Source organism: Lithobates pipiens, unplaced genomic scaffold (assembly GCF_037356315.1).
Source record: "Lithobates pipiens isolate NorthernLeopardFrog02 unplaced genomic scaffold, aLitPip1_a1.2 Scaffold_16, whole genome shotgun sequence".
NCBI lineage: Eukaryota > Metazoa > Chordata > Amphibia > Anura > Ranidae > Lithobates > Lithobates pipiens.
In genome coordinates, this window is record NW_027507748.1 from 200429590 (window position 1) to 200452371 (window position 22782).

The 22782-nt window shown below is 40.5% G+C and overlaps 1 protein-coding gene across 16 annotated transcripts in view; it reads right to left on the reverse strand.

Annotated features, from left to right (window-relative positions):
• CASK (calcium/calmodulin dependent serine protein kinase) overlaps positions 1–22782 on the reverse strand; it is a 486621-nt gene that overhangs the window by 5667 nt on the left and 458172 nt on the right. For 11 of the 16 annotated variants that reach the window (XM_077480896.1, XM_077480905.1, XM_077480906.1 and 8 more), the window contains 4 exons: positions 17311–17391; positions 17149–17229; positions 5016–5218; positions 3367–3450 (listed from right to left, as the gene is read on the reverse strand). In XM_077480896.1, coding sequence (XP_077337022.1) covers positions 3367–3450; positions 5016–5218; positions 17149–17229; positions 17311–17391 — 449 coding nt within the window. The remainder of the gene's footprint in view (positions 1–3366; positions 3451–5015; positions 5219–17148; positions 17230–17310; positions 17392–22782) is intronic. The other 5 variants (XM_077480904.1, XM_077480902.1, XM_077480893.1 and 2 more) reach the window with 1 other exon arrangement.

The window sequence follows — 22782 nt, forward strand, 5'->3', positions numbered from 1 at the left end:
GGAGGCACGGGACAGAGGAGGCACGGGACAGAGGAGGCACGGGACAGAGGAGGCACGGGACAGAGGAGGCACGGGACGACGGCGGCTCGGGACGACGGCGGCTCGGGACACAGGTAGGCTGCACGGACACACACACACACACACACACACACACACACGGATGGATACACACACACACACACACACACACAGGGATGGATGGATGGATGGATGGATACACACACACACACACACACAGGGATGGATGGATGGATGGATACACACACACACACACACACACACAGGGATGGATGGATGGATGAATACACACACACACACACACACACACACATACACACACACACACAGGGATGGATGGATGGATGGATACACACACAGGGATGGATGGACGGACACACACACAGGGATGGATGGATGGATGGATGGATGGATGGACACACACACAGGGATGGATGGACGGACACACACACAGGGATGGACGGACACACAGGGATGGACAGCCATGTCTCACCCTCGGCTTATACACGAGTCAATAAGTTTTCCAGTTTTTTGGGGGTAAATTGGGGGCCTCGGCTTATATTCGGGTCGGCCTATACTCGAGTATATACGGTAGGTTTTACATTTTTCCTCCTTTGCCAATAAGAAAAGCTGCTGCAGAATACTTTTACTTGAGATGCCCACCTCATAGTTGGTTATAAAGCTGATTGAGCAGCATGTTGTTTTAATAACGGCAAGCAATGAAACCACCCCAAACAGTATTTGTCTGCATGACAGACCGTAATGTGATCCTGCAAGCCACTTCAGGACCAGTGACTGATGTCAATGTTTTGATGCATTTTAACCCTGGTTCACACCAGTGCGGCTTTGAAATTGTGCTACTTCATCAGGATTTCAAAGCTACAGATCACTGTGATTTGGACGTCCAATTTTACTGCGGCTTGGGACTTCAATTAACAGAAGTCAATGCAAGCCGCAATGAAATCGCAAACAAAAGTAAGGCAGGAACCTTTTTCAAAGTCCCTGCAACTTAAGTCGCAGCATCTGAATGATTCCATTGCTGGCAATAGGGTGAGACTTGTCATGCGATTTTGAATTGTCAACTTGCATGACAAATGGTGTGAACCAAAGCTTACAAAGAGTTGCATCACATGTTGGGACTTGTACAAATTCATAAGGTAAACATGCAAAAGTATAGCAGAGCGGTACAGGGACTTGGGAATCTACACTAACTGGCTAGGCTGAAAAGAAACAAGTGAAAATCATCATCTACACTTTTTGCAAAGTCAAACCTATCTAATTAGAAAAATAATGCTGACCATACACAGCTCAAATTACGGCTGATTCCTGAACTGGCTGGAATTCAAACTGTGGGTGGCCCTGCGGGCGCTCCTCCCCAAACGAATAAACTTTGATTGAAAAACAGAGAGACGTAAGGAAAATTGTCAGACAAAAAGTGACTTCATCCAATTAGGTGCAGTCACTGTTCAGGAATTCAAACAGCCGCAGATTCCTCCATCCATGTTGTTTAGTCAAATCATGCTGAGGACCACATGCTGCAAACAGAGTATCATTTAAAGATGGCACTATACAAAGCTTTCCAGGCATTTAAAAAATAGAAAAAAAAGGAAGGTTACCCTTCACTAAGGATTTAAAGTGCAGCTGCAATTTTATAGTGAAACTCAGGGATACTCTCCCTCTCGTACTAAAATTTAGAAATCATAAGTGTTCATGGAAACCTAAACAGTGACTCCACTGCTGTATTAAGTGGTCCCCTCTGTAGAAAGGACTTCTATAGAAGATAACAGAACTGCCTTGCACAAGCAGCTAATTTATGATGGGACTGCTATTATTTTCTATAGCCATGCCTGTTTGCAGAGTACGCACACCCCGGGCTAGATTTACTGTAATTTGGTATTTACACAGGGGAGGACCAGTGCTACAGGGAGCCCTGCAGTCAGGGTTATAAACGTTTTACATAACGGGTGCAATTACAGTTTGTAATTGTTGAGGACAAGATGGGGAGTATATCCAAGTCTCACTCTAAAATACTGCTAGCCTCCATTTTTTTTCTCCAACAATAACTATCCTGACACAATACTTAAAAAGCAACAGACAAGGAGATGAGGTATCTAACTAGCAAAGTCTACAGAAGCTAGCATTCAGGTTCTGCTTTACAAACTCCTCTCTGGTACTTACAGGTAATTTTCTGCACCATCGTGGAAGCTTAGTAAAATTTGCAAGTGTGTAAGTAAAAGGGAAAGAATAATTCAGGAAAACACAAAACAAAACAAACACAAAACAAAAGTAAAGAAGAACATAAACCACTGGATAAAAGAAATAAGAAAAAAAAAAAAAAACATTTAAGTGGACACCCACCCAATACTATTACATCAGTTAACAGTGATAGGGCAGCCTTTAATTAAAATTATACAAATCAATGTGGCCCTATATGTATGAAGATACAAACTACTCTGATCGTTCCCTTATGTCCATCAGCTCTGTGAGAGTCCCACTGATTTCATGGGAATCTGACAGACTGTCACAACAGCAAAAAACTCATGTGAAGTTGTCACCAAAGTAACCTCATAGGACTGAATCATAACCACTGAGCTGCAATGGAGAGTGCAACATTATAAATTGGCTGTTCCCATCAAACTCCATCCAAAGCAAAATGTATTAAGAGATACAATAACAAAAAAAAGGTTATGTGCTGAAGAAAATAAACATATCTGAAAATTCTCACCAATACCTAGATTACATTTTATGTATCCTATTGTAAAAACACCACATATTGTACAAAATTGCAAAGTACAATATTTATTGATTCACCTCCACTCTGTGTTGCTGCATGAGTAATTTTTAGACTCTATTCAATATTGGGAATGTAAAGCGTTTTTGTTGGGTGGAACTGTAGTAACAAAAGGAGGCACCCCCATGTTTCTTCTGTATGCCACAGGAGGCTGAGAATGCAGTACAGGGGGGAAGAGTATGCTTGGTTGGGTGAGCTCAGGGAGCCGGAGCTGGAAGCACAAGCAAGAACCAAAGTGCTGCAGAATGTCCTTGGAGGTGGCAAGTTCAGAATTAGGGCATGACTTATCACTAAAGCAGGTAGGAATGCTATTACTGTGTGTGTAAATATAAATATATATATATATATATATATATATATATATATATATATGGTAAGCTGTGCCCACAGTATGCATTTCATGGGTTTCTTTCCATATTTTGCTTGAAAGTAGCTTCAGAACTACAAAATGTTTACCTTCAGGAGTAAACATCATGGAAAAAAAAAAAAAAACGAACAATATTGTATACCCAACCTCAGAAAAAAAAAAAAAAAAAAAAAGGAGTAGTAAAGCTTACCTCGCTGATGCTTGGGGTAATTGTAGGTGCAGCAATAAAGACCACAAAAGGAGCAAATTCTGCTGTTCTCAGGACTTTAAGAGCCTAGAAATAAGAAAAACAACCATTTAAAAGTTTAAGAACATTTAGGCCTCTTGTATAATGGACATTTTTACAGCTGTCGTTTCTGGCTTCAGGCGTTTCTTTTTGGGCAGCCAGTAAACTCCCCAGCATGTTATCCTGTGTGTCCATGCAAACACAGGGTTTTTATCAGCGTTTTTGGCTGGAAAACCCCCCAGAACTAGTGGGTTTGAAGAGGAGTTTTTCAGATGTAAAACGCTCTAACTCTGGAAAATGCTCAAAATCATGGCTATTCAAATAATGCAAATACTAAAAACGCTAATGCAAAAAACAAGTTTTTAATGTGGCATTCTACAGCTAAAGCTACTTACTGTCCTTTTTATACTGTCCAGTGTGCATAAAGCCTTATAAAATGAATTTCTTTTTACCTATCCTTTATCAATTTGAATGTATATGCACTGATCTCAAGCACACCAATGCACAATGTGTGCATAACATCTGCATGCTGGGGTGAGTTGTGAACATGAACTGTGTTGTGAAAACACATTGCAGTGCTTGCTTCATTTGTCTATAAAAATATGTGAAAATGTATTAAAATTAGATACAACAGATACACTAAATAGATACAGTATTTTAAGGACAAACAAAATATAGAACCACCATATGAAGCTACTACAGCCTTTGTCTAAAACCGTTAAATTAAGGGGAAAGAAAAAAAGTCAAACATCTTATTACACAATCATATATACAAAAACACCATCCAGATGAATGGCTCTCTAAGGCAGAGGTCTCAAACTGGCGGCCCTCCAGCTGTTACAAAACTACAAGTCCCATCATGCCTCTGCCCATGGGATTCATGCTTGAAACTGTCCGCCTTGCAATGCCTCATGGGATTTGTAGTTTGGCAGCAGCTGGAGGGCCACCAGTTTGTGACCCCTGCTCTAAGGATTCCTTTACACTTGCTTCGGTTTCAACATACATTAATGGCTAGTTTACACTTGCTTCAAAACATGGCTTCCGACACGCTTTGTTAAAGCTCTCTGAACGCCAGTCACAGCCCCTGTCCCTAAATAAAATTGTTAGCTTACAGTCCAGTTTACAGCTTGCTTTTCTTGAAAAATTTATACCCCATGTTGCTTTAGTTGTGCTTCAAAGCATCTTCAAAGCCTCCATAGAAGTCTATGGCAAAGCTTGCTTAAAGCCCCACTAAAGCCCCAAAGGCTCATCGAAGCCCTACCACAGGCTCAACTAAACCCCAAAGGCTCATAAAAGCACCAAGTAAAATCAAGGTGTAAACAGGACTGTAAGCTAACCATTCTATTTAGTGACAGCTTTGACTGGCTTTCAGAGAGCCAACAAAGCGTGTCCGAAACCATGTTTTGAAGCAAGTGTAAACTAGCTCCAAGTATAAATGGATATTTGAGTTTCCATTCACATCACATGTTGATGGTATGCTACTTGGATGGTGGCATTTTTCAACTTTTAAACATTTGCTGTAAAGGATAGACACAGGCAAATGCTTCAAATGAAGCATCACTAAAAGATGCTGAAGTCAGGAAAAAAAGGTGAACTTGAGACATTAAAGTTACCTGAGGTTCTACATCAAGTATTGCAATAAGTCCCTGCTCATGGATCTTTCGTATTGTTTCCAGTTTTGTCCCATACATAGCATCCTCGTGGCTGCCATATTCCAAGTATTCATTGTTGGAGATATCTTGCATCATTTGGTCATGAGATACAAAGAAGTAATTCTTCCCATTTTCTTCATCTTTCTTTGGAGGTCTTGTTGTGTCTGAAATTTATAATAAAATCATTACCACCCCCTTCTACCTATTTTTCGGTACTCTTGCAAATGTACTGAAATTTTTATTATAATCACAAAACATATCTAATAGCTTAATAGAGGCATCCACATACTATTCTCCATCAATGACCCTTATTTGAATAAGTGTTTAAAGTGTTTTGCACACGGAAACCCCCCCTCAAAAAAAAATCTGTAAGGCAAATGCATAATGAGCTAGTATGCACCTCATACTAGCTCATTATGAAGTACTCACCTTAGGACGAGGTCCCGTATCACATCCTGGCCCACGCCGAGTGAGCTGACATTTTGCCTTTGGCGATGTGAGTGGCTGGAGCCTCGATTACGTCACTCCTGCACATGCATGCAGTGGTATTCATTCCAGCAAGGCAATGTTTTTTATACCAAAAAAAAACAAAAACAAAAAAACAGTACAGAGAACTGTATATCAGGTGTCCACTTGTGTTTGTACATGCCAATATCTACTTGGACCAGCCAGGAGGCTGGTGACTGCTGTAATTAGAATGAATGTTTTTAGGAGCATGATGGGACTTGCATTGTTGAGTGGATATGTCCTTGTAATCCTCCCTAGAAGAGAAGGCGATGATCACCCATTGTTATTGTAAGCTGCAGTCTGCCTTGTGGTTCAGCAATCTGCAAAACAACAAGGAAGTGCAAGCAAGAGAGACTCTCTGTGCTTTGTGTATCTTTTAAAAGGAGTGAAGTAAAAGGGCAGGATGTCTTTGCTCTAATGTAGAGTGATTGTCCATTGATGTCCCTCCTACAAGTTATGAAAAGTGGGGGAAAAACTGCGCTAAACTCAAAAAGGATACGTGAAAAAGCATCTGACACTCAAAGTCTAAAGTGAATGATAAGTATAGTGTAGCGCTAATAATAGGAGGGTACAATAGAAAGTACCCAAAACACAATGTGAATACTGAGTGAATGAACCGAAACAATCATAAGTGCATATACATAACACAATGTAAACAATACATGTGATGGATCCAAATTGTGACTATAAACTTATAAAGGCGATATAAAATAAAGTTGCCCCAGCTGAAGACCCTCAGTGTCAAAACACGTCAGACCTAGCATTTACTGCCCCCCCACATTGCTTTTTATATATTTTTATATTTGTGATCACTTTTTATTGTGTAATTTTATGTATGATATGTTTCAATAAACCCACTTGGTTGACCTGCACCATTTGGAGCATTTTTTCTACATGTTTTTTTCCGTTGGAGCCTGTGAGGAGCTGTTCCGGGTACATTCATTCTGATTGCACAGTATCCATGGTGTCCATCAGTGAGGATTTGTGGTTCCTGTATCTGATCATCTTCTGCATACAGTATTGGACCCAGATCGACCATTGGATTTCAAGCCTTACTGACCAACTGTCGTAAGACATGTATGTCCATCCCAGCTGGTAAGAGTACCCATCTACCTTTTTTTTTTGAAGAGTGTTTAGCGTGACTACAGACAACTCTTTGTTCCTCTCCACTATTCGGTGTCATCCCAATAGGAAGAAGTTCCTGTGTGCCTTTTGTGGCTTATGTGGACTTTATTTTATATCACCTTTTGAAGTTTATATTCACAATTTGGATCTATCACATGGATTGTTTACATACATTTATATACTGTGTTATGTATATTCACTTATGATTGTTTCGGTTCATTCACTCAGTTTTCACATTGTGTTTTGGGTACTTTCTATATTACCTCCCACGTGTTAAACAAACATGTTATACTTACCTCTGTGCAGTGGTTTTGCACAGGGCAGCCTGGACGCTCCACTACTGGGGTCCCTCTTCTGTGCTCCTGGCCCCTCCCTCCTGTCCAGTGTCCCCACAGAATTTATATTCAGACACGGAGATGCCGTTTGGCCCTGCCCCCTTTCATTGACTAAAAGCCACGGGAGCCAATGGCACCGCTGCTGTCTCAGCCAATCAGGAGGACAGCCGAGGGGCATTGCTGGACAGAGATAGACAGAGATGGTGAGGCTGCTTCACACAGAAGGCTTTTTATCTTAATGCAAGGAATGCATTAACATAAAAAAACTTCTGCCTTTAAAACTCCTTCAATGCCAAGTCCGTAACGCCGTACAGACCTACAAAAGGGCCTGCAGGTGGCCAGGTCAGTACGGCGTATGGACCTCCTTTCTCCCTCTCCTATAAGCTTATGGTCACTTCGATGACATCTGCGCAAATACAGCGGGGTCTAAAAAATCAGTAGTGCCTTTTTATTCTAGAGATCATATGCTTTCAGAAAAATATATGGATTTGGGGGTCTTCAAATTCTGAAAGCTGTAGGGAGAAATGAAAACCCTTCAGGTTTTTAGAGAAATTGGGATATTTGCGCCTGTTCAATTTTAACCATTTCGCAAAATGGTACAATTTAAAAAAGTTGCAAATATTTGTTATTTATTAACTCAATACAGGTTAAGCTTTTATATTTAGTAGGAATTTTGTAAAAGTTGCTGTGTTTTTATCTGCTAATGGTTTTAGTGTACTTTTTGCAAATATATTGGTTTAATATTTGAGAAAATACCGTGGCGTGTAAAAAAATAAATAAAATCAGTAGCACCTTCTTTTTATTCTACTGATCATGTGCTTTCAGAAAATATATGATTTGGGGATTTTTCACAAATTCTGAAAGCTATGAGTGAAGAATAGGAAAAGCAAAGGAAAAATTGCAAAAATGGTCTGGCCACCTGAGTGTACAAAATGGAGCACAGGGCCTGGCAGTGAAAGGGTTAAGGTGTGGGGGCAACTTTTATCCAAATAGTAGAGGATGCCCATTCAAGAGGCAAATTTAATTGAGGATTGTGGGGTAGGAACCCCCTTCCATCAGTAGCCCGAATCAATTACATTTTCAAAGAGAAGCTCACCTTCGAAGGGCAGGTGCAAGAGGCACCTTTCACAGGGGTGTCCTGCCAACCAAGCTTTAAGCCATAAGATTCTGCACATATGCACAGAAAATAAGGACATTTTAGAGATCTGACTGATCACATTCTTCACAGCATCTCCACATAAAAACATCACTGAGAGCAAGAGTTGTAATCTTGAAGAAGAATTAGGATTATCTATATTCAGAGAAAGTTCTTTATTGGTTTCTCCAGTCCAGTTTGCCAGTTGCAGGGCTAGACCCGCCAAGGCAAAGGACTTCAAAAGTGTCTCCAAATGACTATCAACTGAATCTTTAACAGGGGGTATGCCATCAAGAAAACCAGCAGATTGAATATTTAGTAAAATAATGTCCGGGGGCCACACCAGGGACAGTCCATTTCTTCCTAAACTCCCCTTCCATAGGGTACAAGGCATTAAAATGATCAGACGTGAAAAGCCTCTGAGTTGGGCAAATTATGTAAGGCCCAAACGGTTTGATCAATAAAAGGGAAAGGCTTTCAAGCAATTTCAGTGTCCTGACCAAAAGACATAGCTGCACCCTTTGTATTAGAATATGTGGAAGATGACCAGCACTAGGTGTACCTATCCAGAGAATGCACCACTTTAAAGCAATATTAAACCCAAAAGCAAACATATTGCAGCTTACTATTACATGAAATGGCTGCAATCTTGTTTAGGTCTGCCATTTTGCAAATGTACACACTCTCCAGCAGAATGCATCAGTTACAGATATGAGACAAACCATCTGGGGTTTAACAATGATCCACTTTTATTAAAACCTTTATCCCAAAAGGAAAAAAGTTTGCTGTAAATGCTTTTAAAGTATTAGCTGGAATTTTGGCATCAATTTGTTAGTGTATCTAAATCTACATCCAACGACCCCCCCCCCCCCCCCCCCCGCCACCTTTCTCAAGATTGACAATTCTGCTGAGCAAATGTGCCCTTTATGCTCATTCATTAAAAAAAAAAAAAAGGGCTTTAATACCACCACTTTAACCAATGAATCCACAATAACCAGCCTGTGGTGAGAAGCTGGAGAAGTAACTTGACGAAATTCTGGTGGTGAGAAATCATCTGCAACACCTGCTAAATAGTCAGCATCCCCCATGCCTTCTGCAAATGAAAGTGCACTGGCCAGTTCAGGTTGTAACGTCTGAAACTAATAAGAGGATAGAGAGGTAGAATATTGTTCGTCCCTGTTGATTCCAAAAGTGGCGATAGCCTATGGAATCGATCAGACATAGCGGCAGAGAATTCTGCTTTAGTCAGACAGACCACATGTTGTCCATCTGTGAAGGAGCATGATTTAGGGGGATGGAGTGGTGTCAGTGTAGGACCTTGTTTTGGAACAAAGGTGCTGCAATCAACCTGAGAGGTACTTGAGTTTTCTCAGGACCTGCAGTGGATTCTTTGCAGTTTTTCCCATGTGCTCCTGCATGCCTGTAATACACCAATGCTAAGTGAAGATCCTCTCCAGCGGGGTACTCATAGAATGGATGTGGACTGAGGGGGTTCAGCATGTGGCTGGCCTTGCACAAAAGTCTTATGAGCACTATACCACTAACAAGAAAGGACCAACTTCTGGTAGTGAAGTGTATGCCCTGTTGGAAAAGGGATATAGGGGGTCATTTCCAAAAGGAAATCCACTTTTCACTACAAGTGCGCTTTCAGTGCACTGAAAGCGCACTTGGACGTTCAGTCGCTGTAAATCTGAGGGGTAGATCTGAAGTGAGGGGAAGTTCTGCTGATTTGATCATCCAATCATGTGCAAGCTAAACACCGTTTTTTATTTTCTTTGCATGTCCCCCTCGGATCTACAGTGACTGCACTTCCAAGTGTATTTGTAGTGCTAAGTGTATTTGCCTTTAGTAAATAAACCCCATAGTGTAGTATCTATAACATATCCAGGTAATAATCCAACAACCTTTGTTTAACCAGTAACTGGTATTTAAAAAACGGAGAAAACTTTACCAACATCACTAGTCCCATATAATGTTCAGGCCTCAGCTGTCATGGACATGTCATGGAGGAGGGTGCAGATCTGCTGTGAAGTTTAGATGGGCTAACTCACTTGCAGAAAAGTTAGATGGGCTTTTAAACTAGGTGACAGGGGGGAGGGACCAGAGGTAGAGATAGTCAGTGCGGAACATATTCCAGAGGGTAGTATTGGGGGGCATTAAATGGTAGGTTGACTAACGCACCTAAACCCGAGGTAAGTGTAGCAACAAGTCCTATCTGCAACCTCAGAACACCCAATAAGGAGACTGTATGCGACTGGCTTAAACCACAAAAGATGGGAGAACTAGAGCTACTGTTATACATGGAGGATTTTGATTTTGTAAGCATTTCATAGACTTGGTTCAACAGCTTTCATGACTGTCTGGCAACCATTCAAGGGTATTCACTATATCGCAGGAAGAGAGGGGGTAAAAAAAGGGGTGGGGTATGACTTTATATCAAAAAGGATGTAGAAGTAACTGTGAGAGATGACATCACTAAGGGAGCAAGGGAGGAGGAATACTTATGGGTAGAGCTGCAAGGGGATGAAACTAAGGGGAAAGTAATACTGGGAGTATGCTATAGGCCCCCTAACTAGAGGGAGGAGGCGGACCGCCTATCACAATTTGGATTAGTGGCAAGGATGGGAAGTGATAGGAAACATAGGACATAAGGACACTGAATTTAAAAAAAGCCACTTCCCTAAACTATGAGCCTTGCTAGAAAACACAAATTGGGATAAAATCTTACGCACAAAGGACACGGAGGAGAAAAGGGTATGTTTTAAGAGCATATTAATTAAGGGCATTAGCCAGTGCATCCCATCGGGAAATAAAGAGCTAATAAAAGTCCTGGGTGGCTTAACTCCAAAGTAAAAATGCATATAAAAGCAAAGGAGAAGGCCTTTAAAAAAATACAAGGCTGAGGGATCATCATCAGCATTACAACTTTACAAAGAATGCAACTACAAATGTAAGGGTGCAATCAGGGAGTCTAAGATGGAACAGGAAAGGCACATAGCGGAGGAGAGCAAGAAAAATCCCAAGAAATTCTTTAAGTACATAATTAGTAAGAAAGGAAGGTCAGATCATATTGGTCCCATAAAGAATGATGATGGTAATCTGGTTACTAAGGATGGAGAGATGGCAAATATTGAATTTATTCTTCTCGAGGCAATCGGGGGCTTCAGTAACCAAAACTGCAATGTTTATACTCATGACACATCACAGGAAGCATCCTCATGGCTAACAGAGGACAGAATTAGAAATAGACTTGAAAAACTTAACATTAATAAGTCACCAGAACCAGATGGCCTGCACCCGAGGGTCCTTAAGGAACTCCGTCAAGTAATTGCCAGACCATTGTTCCTAATTTTTACGAACAGTCTATTGACTAGAATGGTACCAGCTGATTGGAGAAAAACCAATATAGCATGAATATTTAAAAATGGGCTGAGATACATTCCTGGGAATTACACACGAATTAGCCTAACATCAATTGTATGCAAGCTCTTGGAGGGGATAATAAGGGACTATATACAAGGTTTTAGTAATGACAATGGTATAGTTCACAGTATTCAGCATGGATTCATGAAGAATCGTTCTTGTAAACCAATCTATTAACCTTCTATGAGGTGAGCTGCTATCTAGATAAGGCTGGATTCCCACCTATGCATTTTTAGTGTTTTGCACTAGTCCATTCACCATGGTTTCCTATGAAACACTTTCTGTTGTGCAAATCTATAAAATGCAAAAAGCACTAAAAATGCATAGGTGTGAATCCAGCCTAAAGGAAGGCCCGTAGAAATGGCATATCTGGATTTTGCTAAAGTATTTGATACAATTCCCCATAAACGTTTACTGTACAAAGTAAGGTCAGTTGGCATGGACCATAAGGCGAGTACATGGATTGAAAACTGGCTACAGTGGTGAGCTCAGAGGGTAGTGATTAATGGGGAGTACTCGGAATGGTCCAATGTGGAAAGTGGGGTCCCCCAGGGTTCTGTCCTGCGACCAATCCTATTTAATTTATTCACAAACGACCTGGATGGTGGGATAAGCTGTTCAATCTCTGTATTTGCGGATGATACTAAGCTAAGCAGGGCAATAACTTCTCCACAGGATGTGGAAACTTTGCAAGAAGTTCTGAACAAATTTATGGGATGGACAACTCTATGGCAAATTAGGTTTAACGTGGAAAAAGGTAAAATAATGCATTTGGGTGGCAAAAATATGAATGCAATCTACTCACTGGGGGGAGAACCTCTGAGGGAATCCAGGATGGAAAAAGGACCTGGGGGTCCTAGTAGATGACAGGCTCAGCAATGGCATGCAATGCCAAGCTACTGCAAGCACAGCAAACAGAATATTGGCATGCATTAAAAGGGGATTACCGTATTTATCGGCGTATAACACGCACCTTAATTTTAAGAGAGAAGTTTTGGGGGGGGGGGGGGGGGGACACTTACATTTTACAGAAAGAATTTTGAAGCAAAATACGGGTCAGTGCCCATCTGCAGCCTCACCATTGCCCATTAATGAAGCCTAATCAGTGTCTATCTGCAGCCTCATCATTGCCCATCACTGCAGCCTGATCAGTGCCCATCTGCAGCCTCGCCATCGCTCATCACTGCAGCCTCATCAGTGCCCATCTGCAGCCTCACCATTGCCCATCATTGCAGCCTGATCAGTAGCCATCTGCAGCCTTGCCCATCATTGCAGCCTGATCAGTGCCCATCTGCAGCTTTGCCCACCATTGTAGCCTGATCAGTGCCCATCTGCAGCCTTGCCCATTATTGCAGCCTGATCAGGGCCCATCTGCAGTCCTGCCATTGTTGGAACAGACAGAGCCAGGTCTCTCCTGGGTATTCGGTGTCACGCCCAGTGCCCTCCCCTGGCCCGGATCCTATGATGGACATAACTGTCAAATTCTGGAACGTCAATGCTAGGAGCCGTCCAGGGGGGGAGGGACTGGGCGTGACTGCAAGCCGAGTCGAGTACACAGGAGATTCAGCTCTGTATATTTCGGCGGTGCTCTTTCCCACCTCCCCCTCCGTGGCAGTCTATATCGGCATATAACACACACATACAATTTACCCCCTTAAAATATTTTAAGGGGGAAAAAGTGCATGTTATACGCCGATAAATACAGTAATTCCAGAGATAAAATTATAATTTTCCCACTCTACAGGATTTTGATCAGGCCGCACCTGGAGTATGCTGTCCACATCTGGGCACCAGTCCTCAGGAAGCATGTGCTGGAACTGGAGAGAGTCCAGAGAAGGGCAAAAAAACGAATAAAGGGTCTGGAGGACATAAGTTATGAGGAAAGGTAACGAGCACTTAACTTGTTCTCTCTGGAGAAGAGACGCTTGAGAGGGGATATGATTTCAATGTACAAATACCATACTGGTGACCCCACAATAGTGATCAAACTTAACGGCGTAAGGGAATTTAATAAGACACGCAGCCATTCACTAAAATTAGAAGAAAAGCATTTTAACCTTAAACGGTTCTTTACTGTAAGAGCGGTAAGGATGTAGAATTCCCTTCCACAGGCAGTAATTTCAGCAGGGAGCATCAATCATTTAAAAAAAAAAAACTATTAGATAAGCATCTGAACGACCACAACGTACAGGGATAATACAATGTAATACTGACATAAAATCACACGCATAGGTTAGACTTGATGGACTTGTGTCTTTTTTTCAACCTCGCCTACTATGTAACTATGTATGTATGGAAAGCCCGAAGGGGTCTTTGGGTGCCATAGGAATAGGCCATGGTCCTGGACAGCACCTGTGGCTAACTCACTTGCACACCAAGGGGAGTATGATTCTGTGCCCAAAGCAAACATGACAGGCTGGATTTTGCGGGGTCTGGGTGCGGTTCCTAAGTTGCATATCAAGGTCAACCAACAGATTCTGAAACTGCTAGTGAGCTATAAGGTGATAAGCAGTCAGATCTTGATAGAAGTGTTGGTCAAAGGAAGAAGGAAAGCTGATGAAAAAAAAATCAAATAAAACTGCTCCAATAGGAAAAGGGCTCCATCACCCAAGGCAAACATATTGAGCCTCACAGAGTGAGCAGGGTTAATGGGTAAAAAATGGCAGTTCCCATCAAAGCTTTTGCAGTGTCCAGTCACCTGAAAGTAATGGCATATAACCAACTAAATATAACCAACTAAAACCCCAAACTGCTTTGTCAGCCCTGCCTGCTGAACTACAGAACTTCAGCAATCCTGACCCCTCGTTGTCTCACTCTATATGCATATATTGATTTATTTCCAAGCAAACAATGCAGCTGCCTTTACATATAAGGCCTCATTGCACACTGCTACTCCTAAACTGACATCTTTGGGGCTTTTAACATTTTTTTACCTAAGCTCCTGAACACACCTCAATAAAAGCCTATGTGCCTATGCACAAATAGGCTTTTATATGAGGTTAGGAGCAGAAAAGTTTAGAGCCAGTTAAAACTCTCAGAGCTTTTGGTCTTAAAACTCGTCAATTGTGTCTAAACATGCCTAAACGCTAGGTGTGTTTAGAACTTCAGCATTTATTCATTTCAAAGGCCAGAATAAATACAAATTCTGGCTGATAAAAAAACACCCAAACACTGCTAAAGTGGTTTGAAAATAAAAAAAACACAGCTTAGGATGAGCTTTTAATGCTGATTTTCCCCTGTCAGGAGATACAGCAGTTTCAATAAACCAGTGTGCATGAGGCCTAAGAGCCTGCCCTCACACAGTGACAGGAAAATTGCTCTTTGAAGATGTAGTCCTGGGAGCATGCCTATGTCCACAGGAACTGAGATTCAAGCAGCTGCCACAGCAGGAATTTTACAGGGTTGCTAATGACACAGCAAGTAATAAAAGCTGTGTCTTGTTACAGGAACAAGTAAAAATAACGTTGGAACATGATTTAGAGAGGGAGGCTTAAAATTAAACTGGATAATGCTTGGACACACAGTTTAATGCAAACCATAGATTGACAATGATTGAGAAATACTGTTGAAAACCTTAGTAAGTTAAGGCTTATAAGAAAGGCATGTTATACTCAGTCAAACAGTGGGATGAACTGAGTGAATGAATGTTCAAGAGGTCTCATTAAGTCTGGTGAAGACACATTTACATCAATCCAGAAAAAGATTATAGTGCTTCTGTAATTAACAGTCTAGTAACAAACGCAACTTACCACATTTTATCCAAGGATAAGTATAAAATCACTTTCTAAAGTTATTTAGATGCAAAATGATGCATAGAAGTGTAGCCTTTAACTTGCGAAAAGCTGGGGCTCATTCAGATTTAAGCTTTAACCACTTTCTTACTGGGCACTTAAACCCCCCTCCTGTCCAGACCAGCTTTCAGCACTGATGCACTATGAACAACAATACAACACTGTATTCAAAATTACATTTTATGATTTTTTTCCCCACAAATAGAGCTTTCTTTTGGTAGTATTTGATCACCTCTGCGGTTTTTATTTTTTGTTAAAAGTTTTTAAAAAGATCAAATTTAAAAATAAAATAAAAATTACAGTTTTTTTATATTTTGTTATAAAATTTTGCAAACCGGTAATTTTTCTCCTTCATTGATGTGACACTGACACTGACACTGATGAGGCTGCACTGATGGGCACCGATGGGTGGCACTGGTGGGCACTGATAGGTGGCACTGAAGGGCATTGATAGGTGGCATTGGTGGGCACTGAGAAGTGGCACTAATAGGTGGCACTGATAGCTGGCAGTGATGGGCACTAATAGGTTAAACTGAAAGGCAGCACTGCTAGGTGGCACTGACGGGCACCACTGGGGGGCATTGATAGGTGGCACTCATGGGCACTGTGGGCAATGACAGGTGGCACTTGCAGGCAGAGGAGGCGGCAGATGTGCCTCCTTCCTCGTCTGGACTGGTGTCCCTTGAGCATAAGCCAGTAATTGGCTTTTTTTTCTCCTCATGCTGTCAGAGTGAGGAGAAAAAAAAGCCCATTACCGAACTTTTGTTTACACACGTGATCAGCTGTCATTGGCTGACAGCTGATCATGTGGTAAGGGGCCGGGACTGGTCCCTTACTTGGATTGGTGATCAGCCGAGTCCCAAGAACCAAATAAGAGTGAAAGGGCTGCAAATGCATTAATCCCTTGTCTACCAAAGTACATTCACAAAGAGCCTATATAAGGAGTTAAAGCAAGCTCACGGATGCTGCAGCCATGAGAGCTTGGTGTTGATTTTTAGAGTGAGTGAAGGGTTCTCAGATAAAAATGATCACTTATGAGGCGCCCGTGGTGGTTTCCAGGCTCTCCTGTTGCTCCAATGATCCCCCTGTGATTAATGAACCATGAAGTGGCAAGCATTATGTTGCTTCTGGGTTCACAGCTGTCATTCGTCAGCTACTGTAGCCCAGAATGCACCTATTGAAGCATGATCTGTACTTGAGTAGCTGTAGTGGAGAGCAGGGGGGACATTGTTGGTTCAACAGATGTCTCCACAAAGATGACCTGACACCTTCCAAATTCAATCACCCCTTGTAATAGCAATAACTTTGCCTAAAGAAAAAGCTAAAACTAAATGTAAAGCTAAAAAAAAGTGTACATGTAAATAAAAAAATAAATAAAAAAAAAAAAGTGAAAGCACCCCCATCTTCTTTTATATTTTATTAAAAAATGGCTATAATATTCCATTTGCACTAAAACTCATTTTAGTGTATTTTTCCTGAAAATATGCATTTGATAAATACAGCATCACAAATATTGTGCAACATAAAACACATTGCAACTACCACCACTTTTTTCTGCAAGGTCTCTGCTTTAAAAGTAATTTCTAACAAAAAAATTGCAGATTTTAACAAGCACGTTAAAAATAAACAAATCGCCCCCGGAAACCAGTGGTTATGCCCATTATAGAAGATTTTAGTGACTGGGTTTTCTTTTAAGCAGGTGGTATCTGACACAAGTACTCTTTAATCTCTATTGTTCCAATAAATCACTCAATATTTTATAAAATAACAGTACTTACGAGGGATAGGGTAAGCAAATCTGTCAGGATGTTTAGTAATTAGTGTATTCTTTATGTGTCGTCTACCAACACCATGTGCACCTATCAAAAGAATTAAAAGTCAAGATTACAATTTGTTTCATACAAGATACAAGAACAACAACTTCAGGCAGAATACATTACCTAGAAGTACTAGTGTTTTCCTTTTAAAGGCAGGCAGTTTCACTACTTCTTCATAAGTGACTAGATCTAATTGATCAAAAACTAAAAAGAAAAAAAGCCAACACATTAGCAAGTCCTGCTGCAGAAAGATATAGCATCATTGATCAGTCATCTAACAGTGATAGAGGCTCAAGCAAAATGCTAATTCCCACACCCTTGTATGACCACTTTTATTATAATTTATTAATGTTACATTTTTACATATTTTGTCAGTTGGATTGCAGTATTTATCAAGGACTTAATTAAAATAACTGAATATCTATCTACCTGCATATACAGTCTCTAGACTTCTGTTTGTATATGTAGCAGTGCACAGGAGATACAATGTATCGTGTACATGCCCATCAATTTTTTTTATACTGTCTGAAAGCAGAGATGTGCAAAATTACAAATATCAGCTCTGACATTTTGTAATCATAACACTTAGGACAAAATGCTAAATATGTGGGGATCACTAGTGGCGGAAGAATGTCAGAAGGTGAAACATACAAGTAAAAAATGGTTACTAAGGCTGGTCCATACATTAGGCAATTTTCTTGCCTTGAACTATGGGTTGAAGGAAAAAAAACAAATTGCTTAAATCCTTCATCAACACATCAGTGGGCAATTATTACTGAATTATTATTAAAAAACCTGCCAGACTTGATGTACTGAAGGCAGTGGACAGATCGCCTTCAGTACAACCAGCCTGCCCATGAGTGAAGTGAAATTTGTCCGGTTCCTACTGAACCGGACAAATTTCAGTCCGTCTTCAGCTGGCTTTAAGTAGCCCTCTGCACCAACAAGTATGCATACTATGCTTCTCTGTGTAAAACAAGTACATACACTGAGAAACCTAGTTCGCTGTATAACACAGATAGGCCTATTCGTCCCTGTTTTGTAGAAACCAATTTCTCTAAGTTTAAAGATTCCCATAGACCGTTTTCATGTAGATCAGCTGATGCTTTCAAATCTATCAGCTCATACGGTTATCAAAAACCAACAAATATCTGTGAAAATAGCGGTATGACAAAGTTAGAAAAACTTTGATCACTGCTAGAGATGAGTTTGGACATCCTCTGAACTTATGTCTTTCTAATCTTCAAAGCTGCTCTTTTTTGGGTCCAATCATCCACAGGCAGAGACATTTTCCACCCCGCAGTTCGCATAAACAAAGAGGTGGGATACTGGTGACATCAGTGTCATTACGCAGACACATGCCCATATTTAGTCAATGTCACTGCCATATTATGGGCATGTGGCCATATAAAAGCACATCTAAATACCTTCTCAAAACATAAGGGCACCTTTAAAGTCTAGCACTGCCAGTCGTGTACTAACGCGTTGGCTAAACATTTATAAATTAGGGTGTTGGCAATTCTGCTGTCTTACCGGAGCATACACATGTATGCATTACTGCAGGCAGCAGAAGAGGTAATTACAAGGTAATTTTTTTCACTGGAACCTTCTAAAAGACCTTGACACAAAATTCACATAATTGGAAACAGTTATAAGAGGAGTCCTTGTGTAAAATGTTTTTTAATTTGCAGTCCCCATGAGAATATCAAGCACCGTTCACTTTGTTCGGAACCCATTGACCCTCATCCTATATGGGATTGGTGAATTCTACATTTTTAGCCAATTTGAAAAGGAAGGAGCTGTGTGAACAGTGAAGTAGAAAAAATAGAATTTTACTGGCTAACTCAGACTGCAAAGTAAAGAACAATTTACCTTACTTGATACTCTATCATACCTGACACATAAGAACATTAGTAGTTCTAATTATTACCTTTGGTAAATAAAATAATTTGACATTATAAGTTTTAAGCAATTTGGTAGACATTGAAAACTAAATGACCTTCGAGCAATAACTATATATGGCAAGCAGAAACCAATTCTTACATGCACAGTACTTTGATGCAAGGTTTTAATTTTCTAACATGCAATGATTCTTGCAAAATAAAATACAGTCATGCTATTTGAACTTATTTTATTCTAGAACAGTGATTCTGAAAGATGTAATTTCCTGTAGAAATTCAAAATACAGGTTTTCCAGAGTGATGTTTAAAATCAGAACAGTGTGGGAAAATTGACATAAATTAACGTTGCCGTTAAATCACTTTACAATTATACAAATTAGAACTCAGTGGAATGTAAATATGCATTAGGTAAAACACTGTTCTACAATAAATCTATGATAAGTGACTACTACAGAGGAAAAGTAACGTGAATGCTCTGACGTGACGTAAAGTGAATATTCTGGAACACCCTCAGCTAGTGACAATAAAAGTGAAACCAGTAAACAGATCCCCTTCATTATCTTGGATTTACTATCACTGAAAAAACAGGCAGTATGTTAGCTGCTTAAAAGTAATGGCAGAACCTAACTGAGTACCACAAACTGAAAACACCATTCATTTATTTTAATTAAAGAAAACTCACCCAGGCATGCAGGCAGGTGGGTGTGATTAGCTGGGAAAGTTTCTCTCCCAGATAAAAAAAAAAGCCCATGGGATGTACGACTTCATTTTGGCCTAGGCCAGGAACCAACTGAAGAAACAAAAAAGCAAAAACAAAAAAAACCCCCAAAAAACAAGTAACTATTATCTGCCTTACTAGCCATTTATAGAAAATTAATGCCAGCAGCATTAGGATTAAAAATGGGTAATATTGATTGAGAGAGTTTATTTCTGCTTTAACTTCACTCTGACATTGAATTCTTGGTGGTAGCCTGTCCCATGGACTGAGCGATACTCACTGCTGGCCTGAATAAAATGGGCTATTTAGTAAGCATATCTACCATATTCCAGTAGTCAACCACGCTCTCACAATTCAGTTTAGCCACTCTTATGATTCACATGACCCTGTCGCACAATATAATGCCAACTGTCATTGGCTCTCTATCCACAAGAACATCACACACTGTGCATCTCCCCTCTAGCAGACATACTTAAAAGAAGTATGGGTTGTTTTTTTTTTCCTTTTAGGAATCATACTTACCTGGGTGGGTGCAGCATCGGTAACTCGCTGGCTTTAAGATTGAGAACTGAATGATCAAAGATCGCTGATTGCTCAGTTCTCCATGAGCAGAGAGCTGGTGCCTGTCAGTCACCGAAATCTGCTAAGCCTGCCCCCCCCCCCCCATGCTCCAACTGGAGCGCTGGGAGGTGCAGGGGGTGAGAGCGGCTGGCTCAGGCTGTCAGTGGACCAGCTCTAAAAACGGGTCACAAGAACAAACTGCACTTCTGTGATCCACAGGAGAAATACAGCCAAACAAGATGTGGTATTTGTTGTTTGTACCTGCAGAAGGGCTCTGAGACCAAAATCAAGATCAAGCAATTTATCTTTATTTTATTGTATAGAGGGGGAAGGGGGGAAATTGGGACTTTAACTGAGGCATACATATGGTAATATATGCCTTCATCTCTAAACCAATGAAACATATCTCAATGAAACATAATCTATGGCTCTTAATGGTAATCTTTGGTCTTCTTTCACTACCTTCACAATATCTTCCCCCCACTGGTTCTCACTTGGTTCACATCATGAGAGTTCTTCATAATACAACCCTTTTTTCACAGACTCCTCTGGAGTCCCACTCTGTGTCACCACATGCACTGTATGGAGAAACAAATTCCTTGGGTGTTCGCACAGTGCATGGTTTAGCTTCCTCAGCTCCCAGGACAGACGACCTATCCCAGCGGTTCCTTTCAAATGCAGTATCACATACCCCTGTTTCCCAGTCCCATGTAAGTAATCAAGTAGTAGTACACAAAGTGTGTAAAAGGAGTATACAAAATTTATTGAAATATAAACAATTCAAATTTGAATCAATAGGTGGCTATAGACATCTGAATTGCATAGATAAAGCAAAAAACAGAAGAATAAAAAAAAACTCTAGAGAGGTCCAGGGACTACCGTGATAAGGTCACCACAGCAAGTCGCACGGATCACACCCGATGTGTTTCAGGAAACTCCTTCTTTAGGGGTGTGTAGAGCAATTTTGTTTCTATATACGTTGCCAAAATAAATGCAAGCACATGTCACAGCCACAGAGTGATTTTGTAAAACCAGACAGCCATGTCCCAATAACGATCTGATTGGTGCAGCCAGAAGCCTTCAGATGGAAACAGCAGTGAGCAACCAGCAAGACCAGCATAGGATAAAGCACAGCCACAAGAGGCACACAGGTACTTATAACAGAGTCTGACACCCAACGTACGTTTCGTCATAAAAAAGACCGTCCCCGCGAATAAGTCTTTACGACGAAACGTACATCGGGTGGCAGACACGCTGACGTCATAGCAATACAGCATAGGTTGGACGGGCAATTGCATGCAGGCCGGCATTTTTAATGGGAGTTTTTACTGCTTTCTATTCTTCTTTCCACTTCCCTGGAATCCCGAGTACTGCCTTTCTGCTTCACGTGCTGCTGTTGACGGTCCTGGCCTGTTTCATTCAATAAGGGAGCCTACTGTGATCATGGTCTGAGGAGGTGCTGTGGAGATTGACTATGGGCATGAAATTGCTTGCCTTTTGGTATTTAAGTTTTCACTGGACTATTTTTCATTTATTGGACTTTATCACTTCACTGGGATTTTTTGAATTTCATTATTAACACTTGTTATTTATAATTCTTTTTATAAATTATGGTATGTTTGATTTATTAGAGGGGTAGATCAACTTTTTTCACTACTATTGCAATCAATTAATCACTCCTAGGTGTTTATATTTAATTTTATTTACAGTATTTATGTATGTGCGTGGCTTTTTTCTTTTGTTACTTTTACATACTCTTTGTGTACTACTACTTGGGCCATTAAAGTCCCATAAGGGGGAGTTCCTTCTCCACTTTACTGTCTTTTTAGGATGTAGGCTCAGCCCATCGGTCAACCATCTGATGAAGTGTCTTTACACGAAACTCGTTGAGCATTGACAGGATGCAACTTTGTTTTAGTCAATCATCACTGCATCTATTATCCCTCTAATTAGTGGGAATGCTTTTGCAGTCCCACTATTGTTATTCGTTTTTATTTATTAATTTTTTTATTTTATTATTCCAAACCTTTTTGGCTCCGCCTAACTTCTGCATACTTTCAGCAATTAAAACCATTAAACTTTTAAAATGTTCTTTCAGCTAATGATGGGACTTCAACTTTTTTTCTACTATTTATACTTTTTAAAATATTAAGCTTTTTAACACTTTTTTTGAACATTGAAGTGAATGAGAGCATGGTTCAAATCCTTAAAATCTTCTTCCGCTCCCAAAAGTTTCAGCTCCTTCATACTTTCACCTACCTTTCATACCGTCATACTTTCACCTACAGACGCCAAACAAACTTTAAAATGTTCACAAAATGTTCAGATATCTGGCTATATCTTTTCAGTTTGATATCTTTTACAGTTTTTGTGAAAAAGCTGTTTTAGCTTAGTGATCATTTCAGGAAATTTCAT